Below are 20,986 nucleotides of genomic sequence, written 5' to 3'. Positions count from 1 at the left end.
AGTGAATTTAGGGATACTGGCAAATGACAGATCCACCCAAGGGTTTTGAGTAGAATGAATAAAATTTCGACCTAGTGTTGGCCTCCACATCACATTAATGGCTGTGGTGACAGGAGACAGACCTTACTTCCTTGGTATCCTCAGATGCTGCACTGTGTTACATAGAGCAACTGATCAGAAACTGTTAGCTGATCAAATAGAACTCATAATGTTGCTCGTAGTTTGATTCTACCTTGTAGTGGGGTTTCTAAGTGATCTCCTTTCTGGGCTGGTTTACACTAACTCCAGATTCAAAATTTATGGACAATATATTTGGCTACATTATATATGACTTTCCTTCAGAAATCCTTCTAGGTTGTTAAAATTCTCAGGTTGCTAAAGTGAGATTTTTGGATAAAAAAGACAATTTAGAAACTCAATTCCCATGATATCTCTAATTATTATTAAAGGTTAGTTTAGTTAATAGGCTAATAACTTTACATCCTCACACTCAGTACAGATTTGTGCATATATCCTCCCTTGACAAATGAGATTAAGAGATAATGCAAGGCTACTCACTGAAGGTGGCTTAACTTGTTGGATTATGGTCAAGATTCTAAACTGTTTGCCATTGCTACTTTGTATCGATGCTCAGTTATCAGTTTAAGGTATAGAGACAGAATCTTGGGAAAACTATCTTCAATAGAGCACATGAGGGTGGGTGTCCTTGTAAGTGTGGTAGGGCCCTCTTCTTTCTCGAGTTAGGACAGGAGGAAACAGAAGGCTAATTTTAACGACTGAGACAAGAATGGCCAGGGAAGAAAAACCATTGATGCTCAGACTGCAGCTTAGATAGAGTGGTTTAGAATTCTCCTCCAACCGATTCACAGATGCCAAATAACGTATCTTGCAATGGAAGATAATGTGCCAGATTCCAGGTTCTACTTGCAGGGGCCTTTATTGAGAAACGGCCATGGCAGAGGAGATGATTCTCGGTATATGTGCCACTAACACGACAATCACTTTTAGCTGACCAAGCTAACACCTGCATCCTGTTCCACCACAGATCTTCTAAAAACGAGGTGATCTAACTTAATGGTAATATTAGAAGCCTATCAGTAAACAGGATCTTACACTTCGAAAACAAAACAAAACAAATCAAAACCCTGTGCATTGGCTCCCGGAGCATGACTACATCTGGCTTTTCCTATCTCTACTGAGAGAACTGAGACTTTTTACTTCATTAGCTTTTAGAGTGTTGCAAGAATTCACCAACTTAAAGAGTGCAGGTATTTTTAAATGATTATTTTACTTGGCTTTGAGCTTCGCTGAAGTCTTCAGTTATCTATGATAAATTCAGGTCCTCTCTCTCTCTAATATATACAAGTTAGGAACAAGTGAAGTGCAGGAGAAAAGATAGCAGGACATCTGCTAACAAAGCCTCCTTGCATAAAAGGGAGGCTGAGTTACTAGACATCAGAGATCTCTCTAACAATGAGATAAATTAGCAGGGCTGGACTGATGCCAATAGACTCAAAAGAATGGCTAAGAGCAGGCATCAGAGTTTCGAATAGACTCAGGCTCCTGTGTATTGGCCTTGGACACATTACTTAGCTTCTTTGGGTCTTCCTGTCTATCTAATAATGGTTAGTAATACACACTTCCCAAGATTATCAGAATAAAAGTTCTACTCAATAAGATACTTTAATTTAGTACAATGTCTAGCCACAGTAAGTTTACACTTATTCTTTGATGTAAAACATTTTTTTTGATGGTGATAATGTTTTTATTCTCTGTTACTTTATTAATGTGAAGCTAAGAGCAGTACTCCCAGAGAAGGGGAGGTGAAGATTCCAGCCAGGCCAAGCAGGTGGCAAGCTCTAATTTCAGTGAGAGATTTCTTCTTGAGTAACAAGGACCAGAGCATCCCATGCAAATGCATGTCCATGTATACTCTCTACATCCTAACATCCTTTCATAAATATTGAAAATGACACCCCTCCTCCACGTGCGTTGGTAAAAAACAATGACAATTGAATGCTTACTGGCTTCTGAAATGTTCCTATCCTTGGGAGCCACATCACTGAGATAAACTGACAAAAATCCTCACTCTGTATTTGCTGTACAGTGGTGGAACAATCTGTGAATGGTCAAGCACTTTAAATAAGGGAAATGGAGTGGGCTGGAAGGCAAAGAAATTCATTTAAGTGGCAAAGATAGAAGTATTGAGAAGAATTTCACTCTTATAAGTAGGGTGCCAGTACCAGATCGCAATGACAAGATGGGTACTGGGGTTTGAGGTGGAGGAGGGGTGGGCATGGGCTGTAGAATATCTTTTGAAGAGGCAGGAAGTTCCAGCAACCAGGCTTTCAGATTATGGAGAGCCCCAAATGGGCTGGTGCGTATAAAAACAGGTGAGTGAGGGAAAAGGAGGGAGAAAATACTATGTTTGTTTTACTGCCTGTTCCTCACTAGACCTTGTTTTTCTTGATACCAAGACAAAGAGAGAGGACATAATACAGAGAGGCCCTAGAGACTGGGAAAACAATATGATTTAAATGAGGCAGTAACTTCAGAGACACAGGTGAATTTCCTCATCCCCCTAATAATAGCGGCTCTTTTTAAATCTGAATCAGAAGCCGTTGGAAACATCTACATCTTTCCTTGATGGTTTCCTGGGCATCGTAGAAAAGGTCCTCAGATAAGAGACCCTGATTCATCACTTGGTACTTCTCAGGATCCACATACAAGCAAGCCCCACACTGAACTAATGAAGGATATAATATGTGCATGGAAACATAAGGTAAACGACTTCAGCAGGCCTGGTATCTTTGTCCTTTTTAGCACTACCCATATCGTGAGGTCCCTTTCTCTCTCCACCTCTGGATATGCTTCCCTTTCAAGCTATCCTGTGTGTCTGGCATAGCAGTGATTCTTACATGAGCAACATCAGCATCACATACGTGGCTGCTGTTTCCCACTGGAGTGTCCCATTTAGAGCCTGAGAACATCCATTTCTGACAAGCTGCAGGGCAATGCTGATGCTGTAGATCTAAGTGCCACATTTTGAAGACCACTGCTGTATACTAGCCCATTCTCTCAAACCTCTCATTACTTTTCTTCTAGGGCCAGAGTTATCACTAGGCAACAGCTCTCTCTCTCTCTCTCTCTCTCTCTCTCTCTCTCTCTCTCTCTCTCTCTCTCTCCTCCTTCCTCTCTCTCCCTCTCCTCCTCCCTCTCCCACTCCCCCTCTCCCTCCCCCTCCCCCTCCCTCTCTCTCTCTGTCTGTCTGTCTTTCTCCCTCTCTCTGTTCCTCCTTCTCATCTTTGTCCCTGACTTGAGTACCTTGAGTAATACTCTTCCTCCCTCCTTATCTTTGTGTTTTCTGAAGCCTTCTCTGGGGTGTGTGGATCCTTTCTCCCATATCCTTGAAGAGAATGGTTTTTAGTTCCTCACAGCCAACTTCAAGCAATTCCTTCTTTCTTGTTAAGAAGGCTTCATTTTAAAAATTTCCCTGGTTTATATTTCCTCCTTCTTATTTCCTGACTACCCTCTTACATCCACTAAAGAATCTTGCTCTGGTTCACCTCTGCACCACTATGCGCCTTGTGGAAGAGGAACCTTTAAGATATTCATCTGCTAGTCATTGTTCCTGAGAACTGCTCCATCTTTGAAATAGCAAATCTTAAGGCCACAAATTATGAACACAATCTTTTTTAAAAAAAAATTGCCTGTGTTTCTTATTGCTTTTCAACCTATTCCTCAATGGTAACAAAACAAAACAAAACAAAAAAAACTTAGTGTCAACTCCTCCATTCACTCCAGGTACCCCATCAATATATGTCCTCCTCTATCTGAGATCCACACCGCTTAGTATTAGTTTTCTTCTTCTCTTAGTCCCTCTTCTACCATCTTTCTGCATGTTCATTCTCCTGGAATCTTCCATTCAAGCAGATGAGACTGATGTCCTGATGTGACTCTTTCTTCTCCCATGCTCCACACCAAGCCTATTGGCAAATAAATCCTTTTGGTTCTTCATTGGCAAATTGAGGATCAAATCACCTCTTAGCAGCTGTCTGATGGCTTTCCTGGTATAAACAGCAGCTTGTCTCCTGTCGGTTCTATTTCCACTTTAGAGTGTTCTTCTGGGTCTGTTCTCACCACAGCAGTGAGAATGACCTTCTAAACATAAAGTCTAATACGTCACTCTCTTGTTCCAAATCCTCTGTGGCATTCCATCATAATCCCAGATGCAGTCCCTTCCTACCAATGACTTGGCACTCTGCACAGAGCCCCTGGGAATTCATACCCAGCAGCGCTCTCTCCTTTTCCCCACAAATGTGAGCCAAGAATCGCAGGTCTTCTTTTCCTTTTTCAAACATCCAGTAGCTAATTCTGATACGTTCTGAAATGATCTTTGCAAAGATATTTGTGTGGCTTCCTCTTGCACGTATTTTTCTCTAACTCTGGCTCCTGGCCTTCCTCTACCATGCTGCATTTATTATCTCCATAATAGGGATCACCATTTTAAGTACATATTTCATTATTTTGCTGCTGTTGCCTATTGCCTCTGCTGATATAGTTACGCAGGTATGGTATTTTTTGCTCCTGGTGCCTAAAACTGATATTCATTAAGAACTAAATATCATTCTGTTGAATGAGTTAATAAGTCAATGAAACTGATTACAAGATTCTTGAAAATTGATTCTGAATTCCATACTAGGATCTGATACACATCTGTTCAGTGACTAATAGTAGGAGCCAAAACACATCCATAGGAGATTCAAATAATGGAATAGATACAGTCATGTGGCATTAGTAAAAGGAAGGCAGATGCTGAGGAGGTGAAGGGTACAAACTAGCCTTCCTTTGCCAAGATTCTATGGTGAACTTTCAGTATGTCACAACTCAACCTTCACACTAGACAACAAGGTTGATCTTATTACAAATACATGCTTGCTTCAGCTCCAGAAAGCTGATTTTAATAAAAGTACAGTAGAAACATACTTATGGAGTGGCTTGAGTGTTATGACATATTAAAATTCCTAGTATCTTTCTAGCTTTGGATAAATGCTCACATGAGGGATAGTATCTGGGAGCTGCCAGCACACTCCAGGTCAAATTCCTCTTTGTCCTTAGACTTAAGCTGAGACCCAAGTGAGTTATATTTATGATCGCCATCTGGGTTTGAGGCAGACAAAGCATATGGGGTTTTTCCTTGGTAGAACTGTATTAATTTGTAAGGATACCCTCCATTAGTCTAACTCATTAGTCTCCAGACTTGCTCTGTGTAGGATGCCTTCCCCGTTGAAGGATAACAGGACCTGGGGGTGTCATTTTATTCTCTCAATATTATCTTCATGTGTTTTCAGTTCCTTGTCTGGAAATAAAGGCAGGTAGAAAGCCCATTCAAACATCCTATACTAGAACTGACAGCCAGGAGCCCTCCAGAAAGAGAGCTGCTCTATACCATGAGTCCTGCTGTGAGCACCATGCTGCATTATTTCTTCTGCATTAATCTCCTCCCTGATGCTTCTGCTCAGCCAGAAGCTCCATGGTAGCTATTGCCTCTCCACAGATTCTAGTCAGCTTTAAACAGAAGGACACCTTCATAAATAGTGACTGGTGGTGCTTCGTATCCCCCGAGGCAGACTCTCATTTAGAGGTTTGTAACCCAGACCTTTATCTCAATGGAGCTTCAGAGAGCTTCATGGCTCAGTTCCTGTAAACCAGTTCCTCTCCCACTAGGGAGAAGCACAGCTGCCTCATACATGTGGGTTTCTGTTCTTATCCCACTGGACAAAGCCCTAAAAGGGAGGATTCTTGCTCTTGCTTTTTTACAGCAGCTCTTTTCTTCACAGGTTTGCAGAGACAATTTTCTATAGAGTCTTTCACCTAATTTCTCTCTCAATTTGTCCTAGTACCATTATAAAAATAAATGGGCATTGTGGTCAGATATGGACTCTTAAGTGTGGTTCCATTAGGTTCTTTGTAACCTCAGGCACCTTATTTACTTTACTCTGAATTTCAATTTTCTCACATGTAAAATAAGGGCAGTGTTGTGCTTTTTGCTTCATACATAAAATATTGAGTTTCTATCAGAAGGCAGGCTTTCATGATTGGTTACAAATAACTATGATTCATAACATTTGCTGATTATTTACTATGTACTAATCACTATTTGTTTTTACTATTTTAAGTTAAATGGCTCATTCAACTCTTCTTAGACCCTTCAAATGGGGTTGGGTACTATTTCCTATTAACAAATTTCATATATAAATGAATTGGGGCATGGGATAAAGTAACCTGCTCAAGATCAAGTAAGTAGATGGTGGGTCAGGGATCCAAACTTAGTCTGTTGGCTCCAAGGCCAACATATGTTCTTATGTAACCTGTCAGTCAATTATACAGCCTTCTAGATTTTAGGGACATACAGTGAAGAAAAAGAGACTTGACTCATACCATTATGACACCTACTGGCTAGTGGTATCTGAAGATTGAACATATCATTATAAAAACTGAAAAAAATATTCTAAAGTCAGAAACACAGTACTATGAAGATACCTAAAAATGCTGCTTGCCCTCTTTTGCTGTGAAGAAGGGACACTGGAGCTGAATTTTCATGCTGAGATGAAATTTGGAAGGGTACAGTGCATTTGAAGTAATAGGGCTTAATACATGCAATGACCCTGTGATAGAAGTAAAACCTGTGTAAGAGGAATTGAGAAGAGCAATGGGAACAGAAGGGATAGATTGGTGGTGTAGTGGAGAGCTGGCAAGTAGGCACAGAAGAAGTTGAAAGGGTCACCCATTTAGGTCCCAGTAGTCCTATTAAATATTTATGCCACAAGAAGAATGGCAATCCATTAGTGGATTGTAATGAGAACGTGTTCCATTACAGTCAGATGTCTTTAAAAATACTGGGCCCATAGCATGCCAATAAGATTAACTAGGAAAATATTGTTTGAAGTTGTACAACACTTAAATATCTGTGGTTTTAAAATTAAAGCAGAGCTAGTTGGCAACCCATTTTGAGGATCCTATTCCTGCTGCAGCGAGCTGTCATTGCACTTTCCAATAAAACCTTGCTTGCTTGCTCTTCAAAAAGTAGATAAAGAAAATTAGTCTAGATCTCTCTTCCCTAAATGACTCTTGTCATTCTGGTATCACCCAACAACATTATGGCACTATGTCCCTCTTGGTTAAGATGATATATACATAGCCAAGAACTATATGTAAGGTAATGAGAGGCATCAGAAAATTAGCATAGCCATAGACCATCCCTGACTGGTATCTGCGGAGCCAGAGTGCTCAGTGTCTCTGCTAATAAAAAGGCTTCAATTTCAGTTCTGTCTACTAGATGTCCATGGCTTATAGTATCACCTTAATTGGTGCTGGAGTCTGGTAGAAGTGGTAAGCAGAACTAACAGACCCTGGCTGTTCAGAGATGTAAAAACTTTAGAGCAGGGGATGATGTCAAAACCAGCCAGGAAGCATCTCTTGTGTGATGGATGATGATTGAGGAAAAACTACCTAGTGGACCTGGACCAATATCAGTAAGGGAGCTTATACTGAATACCCTGAAGAAGTGGCACATAATAACTTCAAAGTACAGAGTGAAAGATTTAGGCACAACGAAGGAAGGGGCTGTTAACTGATCAATTCTAAATCTACAGCCTCATATGCTTGAAACAAACTTTCACATGTACAAGTCCCCATGAAGAGCTAGTGATCCATCTGTGTCCTGACAGCAGAGATGGTTGGTGCTTTTAAATTGACATAATGCATTCCTGGGGACTTCATCAATGTCTGCTGCTGATTCCTGCCTTATGGGTTCTATACAATAACCGAGTATAGTGGAAAGCCCAAGGTTCTACCTTGAACATGAATTCCTCCTTCCTGCCACACCCTGGCCATTCTGTTTACTCCTTTGGTTACTGGTTCCTTAGAGGGGCAAGAGTAGATGGTTGGGCAATCATGTATATACATTGCTAACTTTAGTGTCTCTTACCTTGTGCTTTGACATCATCCACCACAGGACATGGAGTCTTCACAATCACATCACTTGGCCTGGAGCGTCTCCCTGTGTTGTCTACTCCCCAGAGGGTGAACCTGGCAGAAAGGTAGGAAGATAGCATGACTAGAGGGGACACATAGGGGCTGGTGCGAGCAGCCCCGTCTGGAGGTCCGGTGTTATCTGAATAGGTCAGAACCCAGCCTGCTCCCTTCATCTCACTCTTAGTGCCAGTACTCTGCTTAGAAAGCAGCGGTGTGAAACCTCTGGTTGCTCCCTGTGGTCTGTGGTTGGGATATGCTATTTTGAGTGCTGTTTGATTAGAAGCATCACATTGAAGAACACTTCATCTCCATACAGAAGTCTTGGGCACTATTTCTGAAAATTCTCAGGCCCAGTTCAGAGCTGCTCAGCATGACCTGGGAACTAGAAACCTGCACTTTATCAAGCACTGAGACTTCTAGGTAACTGAGATTTTCTTATCTTCTTTTAAATCTATGTATGTATGTATCTCTCCCTCTCTCCCTCTCTCCCTCTTTCCCTCTCTCTCTCTCTCTCTCTCTCTCTCTCTCTCTCTCTCTCTCTCTCTCTCTCTCTATATATATATATATATATATATATATATATATATATATATATAATTTTTTGACAAGGATCTCACTGTGTTTCCCAGTCTTAAGAAAGAAATCTGTGACCTCAAATGATTCTATCTCCACCATGACACAAAACTCAGATGCTTTCCAGGTAACCCAATACCATTTTTATTTTGGCAATCACTGGGTGAAAGAATGAGTAGATATCTTTGCAAATGGATGGCTAGAGCTTGGTTAAAGGCCATGTTGAATTACAATTACTCCTGTGATCTCTATTTTGCCTTGTTTATAATATGGGGAGGATAATAAGCCATGGTGAGAATGAAAGAGACCAGTGGTATACACAAAGCCCTGGAAGATCACACCATGCCATGTTAGCTCTGTCCTGATCCATGCTGCCCTATGCTAGGCTTATATCTTTATGCAAAGACTGAGGATAAATCCAATCTTTAAATTCAGAAGAAAACAGCCTGGATGAAGGTCCCCTGACTTGGGCCTGGATGGGCACTCCAACTCCTATGAGTAGCTGTTCCAGTCACCAGTTTTCAACCGGGGATCCAGCGGAAAGTGCCTCAGTGTGCCAACAGAGGGAACACTAGGACCAAGGGAATCCCATTGGATGATGAAACAGAGAAAGGAGAGACCCTGGAGGCCTGACCATGAAAACAGGCCTTGGTGTCTGCACAGGGCCTCTGACAACTAATCAGGCCACCCAAAGGGTGTCACCACCACCTTCCCACCCCATTACTTCATGCTTTGTTACTATAGAAAGCTGTTTTTACTGGAAAACATGGATATGTTTTCTTTTGTTGGTTGTTGTTCCTCTTGGCAAAGTTGCAGGGAGGGAGAAGAGGAGGGGGAATAAAGGAAAGAAGAGTGGCCCAGGGAAATGCCATCTGGGCCTTAACACTTGAACCAGTGAAATAGAAAGTAGTGAATACTACTTAATGATCTTTCCAAGGCATGTTTTCAAAAGAGAAAGGATCTCATACCTACTATTCCCAAAAAACACAGAGGACAGTCAGAGAAAAGACTCAAATGCCCTTGAGATGCCATGTACCCGTCTCTTCTCTCCTTAAACTCACATCAGTGCCATGGAAGCCTCAAATAGGCAGGTTCCATCATACCCCCTGGTCTAGTATGACCTAAAACGTCATGGCTGGCTTAGATCCAAAGGCATAGGCCAGATTATAGCTGTTGGGTGCCTAAAGGACTTTCTTAGCTGTTAGATCAGGAGCAAGCATTGCACTTTCTTTCTTATCAGCAGAAAGGATTCAGGCCACTCCACCATGTTTGCCTTATGCCCTGCTCCTAAGCCCTGCTCAATGGCTTTCTCTAGCAGTGCTACCAACCACAGTCCTTCCTCACCACATGTTCCCTGATTCTAAATTGAGCATCTTACCATCCTTCTCCTGCCATACCTTCCCAGAGAGAGCACGGGGCTTGCTGACACCCTTTATCCCCATTCCAGCCCTGGCAGCTATGACATTTTTTCTTATTTGACCCTGGGTACTTCATCAGCTTCTTGGCCCTGTTTATGGACTTGTTTCCTGAACCCTCAAACCTGTAATTGCTATACCTGGCCCTTTTGGAACCTTCTCCATTTCTGAGTTCAGCTAACTGTTAACCTAGTCTTAGAGCACACTCTAGTATGGTTCTGAGGGATATACTTAGAAGTACCATGGGCTACCCTCAGTATAGACATACACCTCATGGTCTGTGATTCTCACACCAAGCCATGTTCTTTGTAATCCCTAATAGTATGCAAAGCTGGAAATCCCTGAAATTCAGAATAGAACAAATGTATACATTGAGAGTCTGAGACACATTTAGTAGAAGTGGAATCTGTAGTTTTTTGGCTTGGGCTTTAAGGTTTGGTCTTTGTTCTGGACTCCATCAGTTCTGGCAGCTGTTCTTGGGAGGGCCAGAAGTTACGAGTTCCTGATCTTTGTAGGCTGACACTCCTGGCTGGTGTGGGCAAGCTCTTTGGTGACAAGGCCAGCCCTGTTACCCCCTGTGCTCTTAGGTAGCAGATCTTCTTTCAAAGTCCTATAACTCCAGGTAAGGCTGCAGTGTGGCTATTTCTTCTGCCTGCCAGTAGGCTGAAGGTAGCAACCTTAGCTCTTTGGCTGGAACCACACTACATGCATCCCATCATAATCTAATCCTAAACCCTTAATTCTTAAGTTTCCTTGGACTATGGCATTCTATTGTTTGAGTACCAAGTTGGCTGCCAGAGGGACCTTGTCTTTCAGCACCTGGGGATGGAGTCAGTCACCGACATCCAGCTAGTCCAAACCCCAGGAAGCTTTGCTTCCTATCTTGTCTTGCCATAACTTCCAGCTACATAGTGTCAGATCCTAAATTGGGACAAAGATGTCTCTATTTGCATTGAGTCTTACATACTCTGAAGAGCAATTAGAGTGAAATGTAACCTACTGTCTCTGACTATTTAGTGGCATATTTTATTTTTAATGCGAGGCAGATATTAGGAAAGGAAATGCCTCACACAACCTTCGAATTACGGTCAGAGACTGACCTTCAGTACTCTGCCTCAGCAGTCCCAGCACCCACACCCACCTCGACCCCCAGCACCCGCCACCCACCTTGACTCCCAGTACTTGCCACCCTTCTCGACCCCCAGACACTGTGAGAACAGCCAGGGTATTTGACTTCTAAAGACTGGGGAGCACTTTCCACATTTTCATGTGGAAATGCCATGTGCTGTCATTAAAGGAAGACCGTCCCTGTTTGTTGTTAGCATTCTCATTTTGCCACAGCACTCTCCGAAGACAGCAAGAGGGTTAGCTGGAATTACTGACAGAGGAGATAAGCCTTGCTCCAGATCCAGAGGGCTCACGTCTAAGTCCGTTTATTGCTTCTGCCAAAGCTTCTGGGCTTCCTCTCCAGCCCAGGCTGGGACCTTTCAGTGTGTAGTTAGCATCATGGTGATGACACCACGGAGGCATGTGTGCGTGGGAACTGACACAGACTGGCTCAGGCCCCAGGGCTGGGCCTTAAAGGTCTGGAGCCTAATGCTAAGGATAATTGATAGGCTGTCAGGGGCTGCCTACAGAGCTGGCTGCCTGCGTCACCTTCTGCTTTCTGGTTTCCTTCCTGCCAGTGTGGGGGCTTTCTCTCATTCTGTGATTTTAGACATCTTTTTCGATGATCTATCTATCTGCTGTCACGTGCTCAGAAATGCAAGGGCTCTTCTGCCAGCAAGTGTGGTAAGAGGGTGGTGGGCCGGGGAGGTGGTCCCTTTGCAATCTAAAATGAAGATGTTGGATCTGTCACACTTTATGGAGTTCTTAACTGTGTTTGTGCCACAGGATCCATTCTCAGTATGCTTCTGAGTGGCATTAAATGAAATATATCACAAAGAAAGCCAGCTGAAACTCAGACGTAACTTCATAACCCTGTTGAAGATCAGCTTTTGCTTTAGACTTCGGGATGATGTTCCTAGATCTTGGCCAAAGAACCTGGGATGGCTTGAAAATAAGATCCAGTGTGTGGAAAAGAAGAAACCCTGCTTTAGCTCCTAACCATTATTTGCAGCCCTAGCTGTGTGATTCTGGGGGTAGTTATTCAATTCTACTGAACCCCAGTTTCTCCAGCTATAAAATGATAGCAAGTGTAGTCAGTCATAACTATACTTGTAACACTCCACAAATGACAGCTATCGTCCTCCTAATTTATAAGAAAACTTGGGTGCCAAAAAGTTAAGGGTCCCATTTAAAGACACTTTATGGTTAGGAACAAAACCAGGCCTGCAGGATTTTATCTTCGCACCAGGGTTGAAAGTTTAAACATTCTTCCTCCTCAACGGAGAAGAATGCTTCTAACCCATAGCGCCCTTTTCCCACACACTGGGTCTCATGTCCAGGCCATCCCAGGTTAGTCTGCCGGATCTAAGAACATCATCTTGCATGCAAAAGCGAGAGCTGCTCCTCACTGGGAGCTATGAAGTTAGATCTGAGTGTCAGCTAGCTTTTCCAGCAATCTGCAGTGCCATCTAGTGGCACTGTCCTTTAGCAGGGTAGCCTCTCCCACTTCTGTTATCAACACTGACAGGAAGTAGGTGATTTACAAAACATAGGAAGTGAACACTAGAAGACCAAGATGCTGAATGTGGGAGAGGATCTTAGCTTTGACCAAGAAACAAAGCCAAGGCAAGGCTAACTTGAGGAAGGTCCTCAACTTGGTAATAGCCTTTCTAAAAGAGCCATGTCTACCTATTGTTCCACCAGAGCTTCTAACTTTCTAATTAACAAGTAGGAATCACAGATAGGAGTTAGCCCACCCTCTTTATAAATGATCATAGGAGTCATGTTGATTTGGAGTCTTTTTAAAACCTAGATTGCTGCTCTTCACTCCAAGATCTGTATTCCATTTGTCATGTGCCCTTCGTCTGAGGGGGCCACAGCTGTCCAAATATCAAGAGAGCTGTTATGGATCAGGGCAGGAGCAGACAGATAGTCTTTGGGATTGGCATTGTCATCCTTGTGTGTGTGTCCATTCCAGATTCTCAGATGTCACTTGTCCTGTTCATTTTACATTCACCCAGTGTAGTCCTGAGTTACATGTCCTATTTGGAAGAGACACAGCTGAATATCAAAGTTCATCACAATCAATGACACTCAGATTTCTAGTGCTTCCCATCTTTGAACTCCTTAGGAGAGGAAGTGGAGATGATTTATTCTGGAAACCTTGACTCTGCCTGTGACCTCATCTGTAAACTGTTAGATGTTTTTCATACTGGTGGGGTCAGAAAGCTTCCAGACTGCATCACGATGACTCCTGCCTTAGACCATGGATTTTTTCCACCATGGCTTAGATGCTATCACCATATCTCCTCTTTTGGCATCTCTGCTCACAAATATTTTACAGTCGTTCCCAGAGCACAGGAAGAGATGAGAAGAGTTCAGCGAGACCACAGGCATGGTCCAAGCATGGTGATATAATTCCTACTTTTTCTTTGAAGAAAAATGATGACTAGTTTTGAACTCTATAAATTATTTCAGAGCCACTAGAGATGGCTTTCTGAAGTATAGTTCTTGGCATTGTCCTCTTTTCTTAAATAAATAAATAAATAAATAAATAAATAAATAAATAAATAAGCTTTCCTCTGACATACAGCATTCATTCTGACTCCCAGGCTCATTTTCTTCCACCCCTTTTTATTCCCCATCTGCTCAGACCAACTGGACCACCCACAGCTCCTCTTCAGACCCCTCTACCTTTGTACCAGGGATTTTTAACACAGGGCGACTTCCCAACATGACAGAAGCTGCTGAGTTCTGTACAATCCACATTAGAAGCTAGCCACCAACTCTACACTGAATAAATCATTGTCTTCTTTCTTTCTAACGCATCCCTGGCCTTTCTAACGAATATATACTCTATTCTGCCTTGAGTTACAATTATCTGTTTATGTATGCCCTCTGTATATTGCAAACTCCCATAACAAGACCTTTTCGAGAAGTTTCTCCATAATGCCTATTGAGATACAGCTGCTGAGACTGAAAACAAAATAAAACCACAAAACAAAACAATAACGGGGAGTGAACAAAGACCTCAAACTTTCTGGTGAAGAATCAGTAAGGTGTGTACTACTTACATGTAAATGGTGTCAGGTTCCAGGCATCGGATGATGAGAGAAATCGTGGTGAGCTGCTTGTCTGGCACCTGAGACGGCATGGCACATGGAGCCTTTGCTCCAGAGATGATGTCATCTACAAAGCTCAGCACTGTTTCTGCACAAAGGGAAAGAATGAGGCCCAAGAAACCATGATGTCCAAACCATGAGCAATGCTAGAACTCGTTGGAACTTCTTAACTTCCTGGTGGAGGAAGGACACCTTAGAGAAAAACCATCTTCTCTGATCGTGTCACCATTAGACAATCAGCTGAGAGCCATTTGTCCAGAATTAGCTCAAGGACTACTAAGGCAGAAAACAAATGCCACATCTGTGCAGTTTTCTATAAGCACCTTGACATTGATGAGAACACTTGTGGTGCTGGTCCATGGGCCCTAATCTACCTTAGCAATACCTGTGCGTACCAAGGAAAGCATCTCAGAAACAGCAATGGAGAGCTCTCTATGCCCAAAGATGTTTCTCCAGACCTCATTACCAGGTTCTATAGGAGCTCTTAGATTATGGGCATCCTCATCCCCACAAAAAAAAGACCATATTTGTGTGAAAGACTTGGGAGCATTGATGTTGGCTTTTCTCTATGAGTTGGTAGTAAGGCATGGGACTTTTATTTCTGTGGGCTATTTCTTAAGGCTTCCCTTTTCTCTCAGGACTTGACAAAAGTTAGTTTGCTTTAGGACAAGCCATGGATCAAGAGCATCTGTTTGCACATGCCTTTGCCTAGAGGGGGTTATTAGCAAAGGAATTTTTGTTTTTTCTGTAATCACGACAGTGGTTAGAGAGAATTGTTTCTTAATTGTGGGCTAGGATAACTAGTGTACTATGTTGTTGTTGCTTGTAAGTGTGCCTAGAGGCAATGAAATGGACACCTCTTTTATAAATAAAAGAAAAGGAAAAATCAAAACAAGACTTTGTCAGATGCTCACCATGCAAAAACTCTTAAATGGACAAGATGGCTGCTGCCTGCAAGAGACAGTAGTTGCTACTATTCTATGCTTCTCTGGGCTGCCCTGCAACACTGGGGACTCGAAGCAAATGCCACAAGGCAGAGCATTCTTTTCTTTTTCTACTTTTGGAATATGCTCACCCGTCTCTACTTTGGAGTGGTCCATCCGGTCAGTGACTTTCTCTTGCCGGATGAGGTAATCTACAATCTGCACTCCAATTGGTGGCTCTGAGTGTTCCCACTCCAGGACCACAAGGGTGCTGCTGGGTTCGTGTACTGTGGACAGTCTCAACCTGAGTGGAGAAAAGAAGAAACATGAAAGGGGAACTCAGCCGGGACTTGTGTCACTACCTCAACTGCAACATTTCAAACTCTTCTTACAAATGACAACTCTGATCTCTCTGAGAACTTGTCTCTTTCACTAGATGCTAGGGTCTCCAGAGATCTAGGAGGTTTATGTTTGGATCTTGTAAATGAATAAATAAGTGAAGGTGTAAAGATCAATTAAGGTCTATATGTATTTGGGGATTGGGCTTTATTGATAGTTTTTTTTTTTACATAGTTTGAAATATAATTTCTGGGTTTTTTTCTTGATGAAGACTAAACAGGTATTTTGTGCAATGTGTATCTCAAAGCCCATTGAATGTGGCATCCAAGAGAATATTGCATTAATAAGAGCACAGTTAGTTTAAATTCTATAACAATCAGAATCTGGCAAGCCCTCTTTGCCCCACCACTTGTTCTGCTGTTACCCACTCCAGTTCATCTGATGACTGAACTTTAGAACAGGCTCAGCTCAAAAGTATCACTGAGAGAGTTGGCCATGTGGCCACGTACCACACCCCTTTGGGGGTGATACCCTGTGTCTGCTGCTTGGGACCTGATATCAGTTTCTGTCTATCTCTTTGGGTGCCTATGAACCCTAGCTCCTATATCAGTCCCTATTTGTTTTTCTTTACATTTCATAATGTCTTGTTGTTCTCAAGTTATCTTTGCCTTGAACATTGTTTTGCCTTGCTATCTCATACCTCTCTGCACATTATAGAGACTGAGTAACCAGTACTGATGTTCACTGGAGTGGATCTCCTGACAGCCCAAGTGTTTTCAATTTGCTTTCTTGTCCTGACTTCTTATATGTGGTTCAGGTTTCCTTCTTGTTTCCAATTCCTTATTTCTCTCCAGACCACTAGACTATGAGGGTTTTCCCAGTTTCTGCTCACTGTAGTCTCCCTTACTCACAGTATCCCCAGTATTCACGCACATCTTTGTCCTTGATTCTTCTACATCAAAAGTGTCTGCAACCCTCACCTTCTACCCAGCTGCCTCTCAAAATCCAAAGGACAAGACAGCAGAGCTGAATCACATCAAGTGACCTACAATGTCCAGTTTCAACTCAACATGTATGTTCATAGTGTTTACATGTGTGATACAACTTAAACATGAAATCAAGGGATGGTGTTTGGGAAATAAGCAGTTCAAATAGTAGGAAAATAATAAGAAACACATGGCCATCTGCTAGCAGCTACTATGAAGGGGTGCATAGTTTTCATATGACATTAGGGTGGAATAGATCCAAAACAGTGCGGATATTGACAAATTCATTAATTAGAGTCATATGCAGAATGCTATTTTGAAAGCAAAAACCATTAGGACGCTTAAGTTAGTAGCTAAGCTTTCTGGGAACTCAGATTCTGTGAAAATAGGAACTAAGGCCAGCCCCTACTGAGAAGTAGAAGTGTGTATGATTTACATGGACTTGTGTAAAAGTAGAGTACATCTCTAACTACTAATTAAAGTGCAAAAAACCATTAAGATCTGTTACTGAGAGAAGTGATCAGAGCTGAGAAGAAAAGTCCAGTTTTAATAGTTATAGTTATAGTTCTGGGAAGTTTTGTAGTTTAATTGTACACCTCTCAGGGACGACCCCTCGCTCACCTTGCCTTTTAGTCATCGTATTTGGTTAATACATGTTTGGAAATAAGATCAGCCTTGGGACGTCGTGGCTGGATCTTGTGTGCCTCTGTTTGACAGTTTCCTTGTTACATTTTTACAGTAGCTTTCTTATCTGGTAAATCTAACAGTACTTGATTCTCTTAGTGGTTCCTTTTCTACAAAATGACTTTTATTTTATTTTATTTTTTTACTAATCATGACTGTGTTTTTATTTTGATTCAGATATCCAAGTTACAACTACAAAGAGCAAGAAGCCAGTGCTGGAATATTTATAGGCACCTAAATAAGGAACTAAATTGGCTTGCAGTGATAGTTTGTTGGTAATGTATCCCTCTTTCTCCTTCAGTTCTATCTCTTTGGCATCTACCCCTGCCTGCAGACAGGTCAGAGGGCAGCCTTCACATGTGGATTCCTGCGTACAGTCCGCTCTTCTGTGCAATTAGCCCTGTAGGCACTGCAGGTCTTGATTGCCATTTTGGGCCTTCCAGGCCTTATGAAGGCAAAGGGTCATGTGCTACCACCTTGTCCTACTAACACTATTTCACAGAAATAACACTTTGTGGAAGACACCTTACTAGAGGCTAACCTTGGGTCCTCTCATCTTGGGCAGTTCAGTTTAACTTCCTCGTGAGAGATTAAGAATTTGGACAGGCTCATTCTCAGCCATGTCTACAGCACCTCATGCATCCCTTCAATACAGACATCCCCTTAGGTCCACCCCAGGCTTCTGCTCTTCACAGGGGGGTGTTGCTTACAGAGCATCCTTGCTCCAGCTATGACTCCATCTACCATTTTTCTGAGATTAATTGAACTCTTGTTATCTCTAGTTTTATTTTCATTTTTTTTTTCACAGAGCTCCACCTGTCCCTTTTCCTACTGAACATCTACACAATTATCCTTCCATACTTTATGGACAAGCCGAAATGGGACAGGCCTCCTCCTTCTCCTCAACTCTGCCTACCTTCCGATGAGATGAGTTCCTTCTCAACTCTAGTTTATCCCTACGGTAAACAGTCACTATGACCTCTTGGTTTTAACCCCAAATCATTTCAATTTTATTCTCTCAGCCATTCTCAGCCATGACCTGCTTCCTGCTCTATAATGGTAGAAAAATACAATCTTCTTGAAGTCATTTCTTTATCCATTAATTGAAAGTGTGGCGATAAGAGTGTTTATCTAGTGCATATATTGTCTGGCACCAAGGAAGGCTTTGAGAAGTATTTGTGTTGCTGGTCTTGTTCTAACCTTCCCACAGACCTCTAACTGCCCCTGTAGCAATAGCACTGGTACCCTGTGACCTGTCTTACCTTGCCTAATTGCTATTTGCTCCATAAAGTCTTTATTGTTGCCCAAACGCAGGGTCAAAGAACAGCTCTTTACATTTTAAAAATGAAAAGATTTGCCACACTACTTCCATTAAACAGCTCTGTGTTCCTGCTCCTTCTGTCTATGTTACTGATGGCAGGAACTATGCCACTTTCTTCTTTCCGATCCCCAGCACTCAGCCCATCAGTTTGAGATTAATATCCACTCGATCCTATTTTTTAATAATGGTGCTGAAGGCAGTCATGCAGGAGAGGGGTATGGGAAGGGAACCATACACAGGCTGTGGGAGGGGCGCACAGGTAGGGAGTCCATCCACTCCAAAAGCAGTAGAGTCACATCGACACCAATCCTCAATGACGTCTCCAGTCCCTGAACACCAGAGAGAGCTCATGGTAGCCTCCTGTAAGAGCTGAACAAAAAAGCCAAGAGTAAATGTTAAGAAACCATGGCTGGCTGGTCATTACCAAGAGACCTAATGTCAGGGTCCTATGTGGTCCTAGATCACCTTCAGAGAAAAGACTGTGTCACCACATTCTCTAGTCTGAAGCTGTGTCCCAGAAGATGGGCTATGAGATAATCCCAGCCTTGTAGGACATCTGGGATGTCCCTCTCCCTTTAGTGTAGCAGTTCATCTCTGTAGTTAAGACCTCCCACCTTAGAAACCAAATGTGGTGACACATGACTGTAATCCCAGCACTGGGAGGCAGAAAGATCAGAAGTTAAAACTCAGTTAGATACAAGTTTGAGGCCCATCCTGGTTAGAAATCTTGTCTCAAACATAATAAATGAATGAATAAACAAACAAACAAACAAACAAATAAATAAATAGTATAACCAGGAGCTTTCAGCTTGAAAGAAAGTCAGTTTTCACCTGGTCTCTCCCTCCCTGCACTCTATCGCACCTCATTCTGTGGGCTCTAGTAACATTAACTTCTTCCCCTCACACCTCTGGTGGCCTGTGTTCTATTTTCCTGTTTACACAGAAGCATTTTGCCCTTCTTCAGATGCCTCTCTGGTGCAATCATACCTGCCCTCTCTGTCCTGCTCCAGCCTATCATGGTCCCTTAGCCTGTTTGGTGATATTTTGAATATGTGCATGGTTCTGTACTGGATTCTGACTAGACATCTTTCTTCGACTGTGAATAGGAGAAGCTGTATAATATAAAGGCTAAATTCTGAGTCTGCATCAGTCTTTGTGGATGAGAACCTTGGCTTTGTCAATCATTACCTGTGACCTTGGACGAGTTACATGAACCCGGTTTCTACTCTGATAAAAATATCACTTTCCTAATAGGGATGTTGTGACAACTAAGTGAAACAATCTATGCCAAGTGACATAATATATGCACTGCACCTGATACACATTATTGTTTTTGAGTGACAGGGTTGAGTCTTACATAGAACCTTATAAAAAATTACAGTCCTGAATAGTTCTTTACATGAAGTTATTTCATAGAGTTGTTTGCTGTGGAATAAAAAAAACCTAAAGGTAAAATCAGACCAAAGAGGCAACAGCACTTATGACAGGGGTAATTGTATGGCAAAAGAGCAGTTCCTGAGAGAAAGATAAACTAAGAGTGAAGCTCCAAGCTGTGTCTCTGAGGCATGTGACGGCTTCGGCCTCGGCTTTTCTCCCCTCTGTTCCAGTACCAATTTGTCCACATTGGTAAGCTAGGAAAGGGGACAGAGCTGTCTTATAGAAGTTCAGACTCTAAAATCACAAGAAAAAGAAGAAAGTGCAGGAAGGCAACAGAGAAAGATGGGAAGAGAAGAAGGGAGGAAGGAAAAGAGATAAGACTCCACAAACACATAGAAAAAGAGTCAGTTATCTATGTTCTAGTTTTTCAAAGTTTAGTATTGGTTACTATGGTGGTTTGAATATGCTTTGCCTATGGGAAGTTGACACTATTAGAAGGTGTGACCTGGTTGGACTAGGTATGGCTTGGTTGGAGGGAATGTGTCACTGTGTAGGCAGGCTTTGAGATCTCCTAGTGCTCAAGCTTGATCCAGTGCAGAACACAGCCTATTCCTGCCTGCCTGCGGATGATAAGCCTGGTGAACCAGATGTAGAACTCTCAGCTCCTTCTCCAGCACGAGGTCTGCCTAGACGCTGCCCTCCTTCCCACCACGATGATAATGGACTAAGACTTCTGAAGCTATAAGCCAGACCTGAGTAAATGTTTTCCTTTATTAGAGTTGCCTTAGTCATGGTGCCTCTTCACAGCAATAAAAATGCTAAGACAGTTACTGACAGCTATGAGCTGGATTGAATAAGGGTCCAACTGACTCTACTCCTGAGACTTAGAGTTTCTAAGAAGCAGGAACTGACTCCTGATCATAGTGATGATTTGTATAGTGTTTCTAATTTGTAAGGCCCATACTAACTCTTGGGTGGATGGTGATAATGACTTACAGTGAAGGTTCTGAGAGTGATAGGTACTTGATCAGGGTCACAGGCTAGTGTCAGGGAGTGGGCCCTGCATGGCTCTCTGGATTCAGGCTCTTCTCAATACCTGCTC

The 20,986-nt window shown here is 42.4% G+C and overlaps 1 protein-coding gene across 3 annotated transcripts in view; it reads right to left on the bottom strand.

Annotated features, from left to right (window-relative positions):
* Astn1 (astrotactin 1) overlaps positions 1 to 20,986 on the bottom strand; it is a 316,570-nt gene that overhangs the window by 9,860 nt on the left and 285,724 nt on the right. For all 3 annotated transcript variants that reach the window (XM_031386411.1, XM_031386430.1, XM_031386421.1), the window contains exons 18-21: positions 18,743 to 18,876; positions 15,330 to 15,481; positions 14,207 to 14,342; positions 7,991 to 8,091 (exon numbers count right to left, since the gene is read on the bottom strand). In XM_031386411.1, the coding sequence (XP_031242271.1) occupies positions 7,991 to 8,091; positions 14,207 to 14,342; positions 15,330 to 15,481; positions 18,743 to 18,876 (523 nt within the window). The remainder of the gene's footprint in view (positions 1 to 7,990; positions 8,092 to 14,206; positions 14,343 to 15,329; positions 15,482 to 18,742; positions 18,877 to 20,986) is intronic.

This window comes from Mastomys coucha, unplaced genomic scaffold (genome assembly GCF_008632895.1).
Source record: "Mastomys coucha isolate ucsf_1 unplaced genomic scaffold, UCSF_Mcou_1 pScaffold1, whole genome shotgun sequence".
Classification (NCBI taxonomy): domain Eukaryota; kingdom Metazoa; phylum Chordata; class Mammalia; order Rodentia; family Muridae; genus Mastomys; species Mastomys coucha.
Note: the sequence above shows the minus strand (reverse complement) of the source record. Positions and strands in the feature narration are given on the sequence as shown.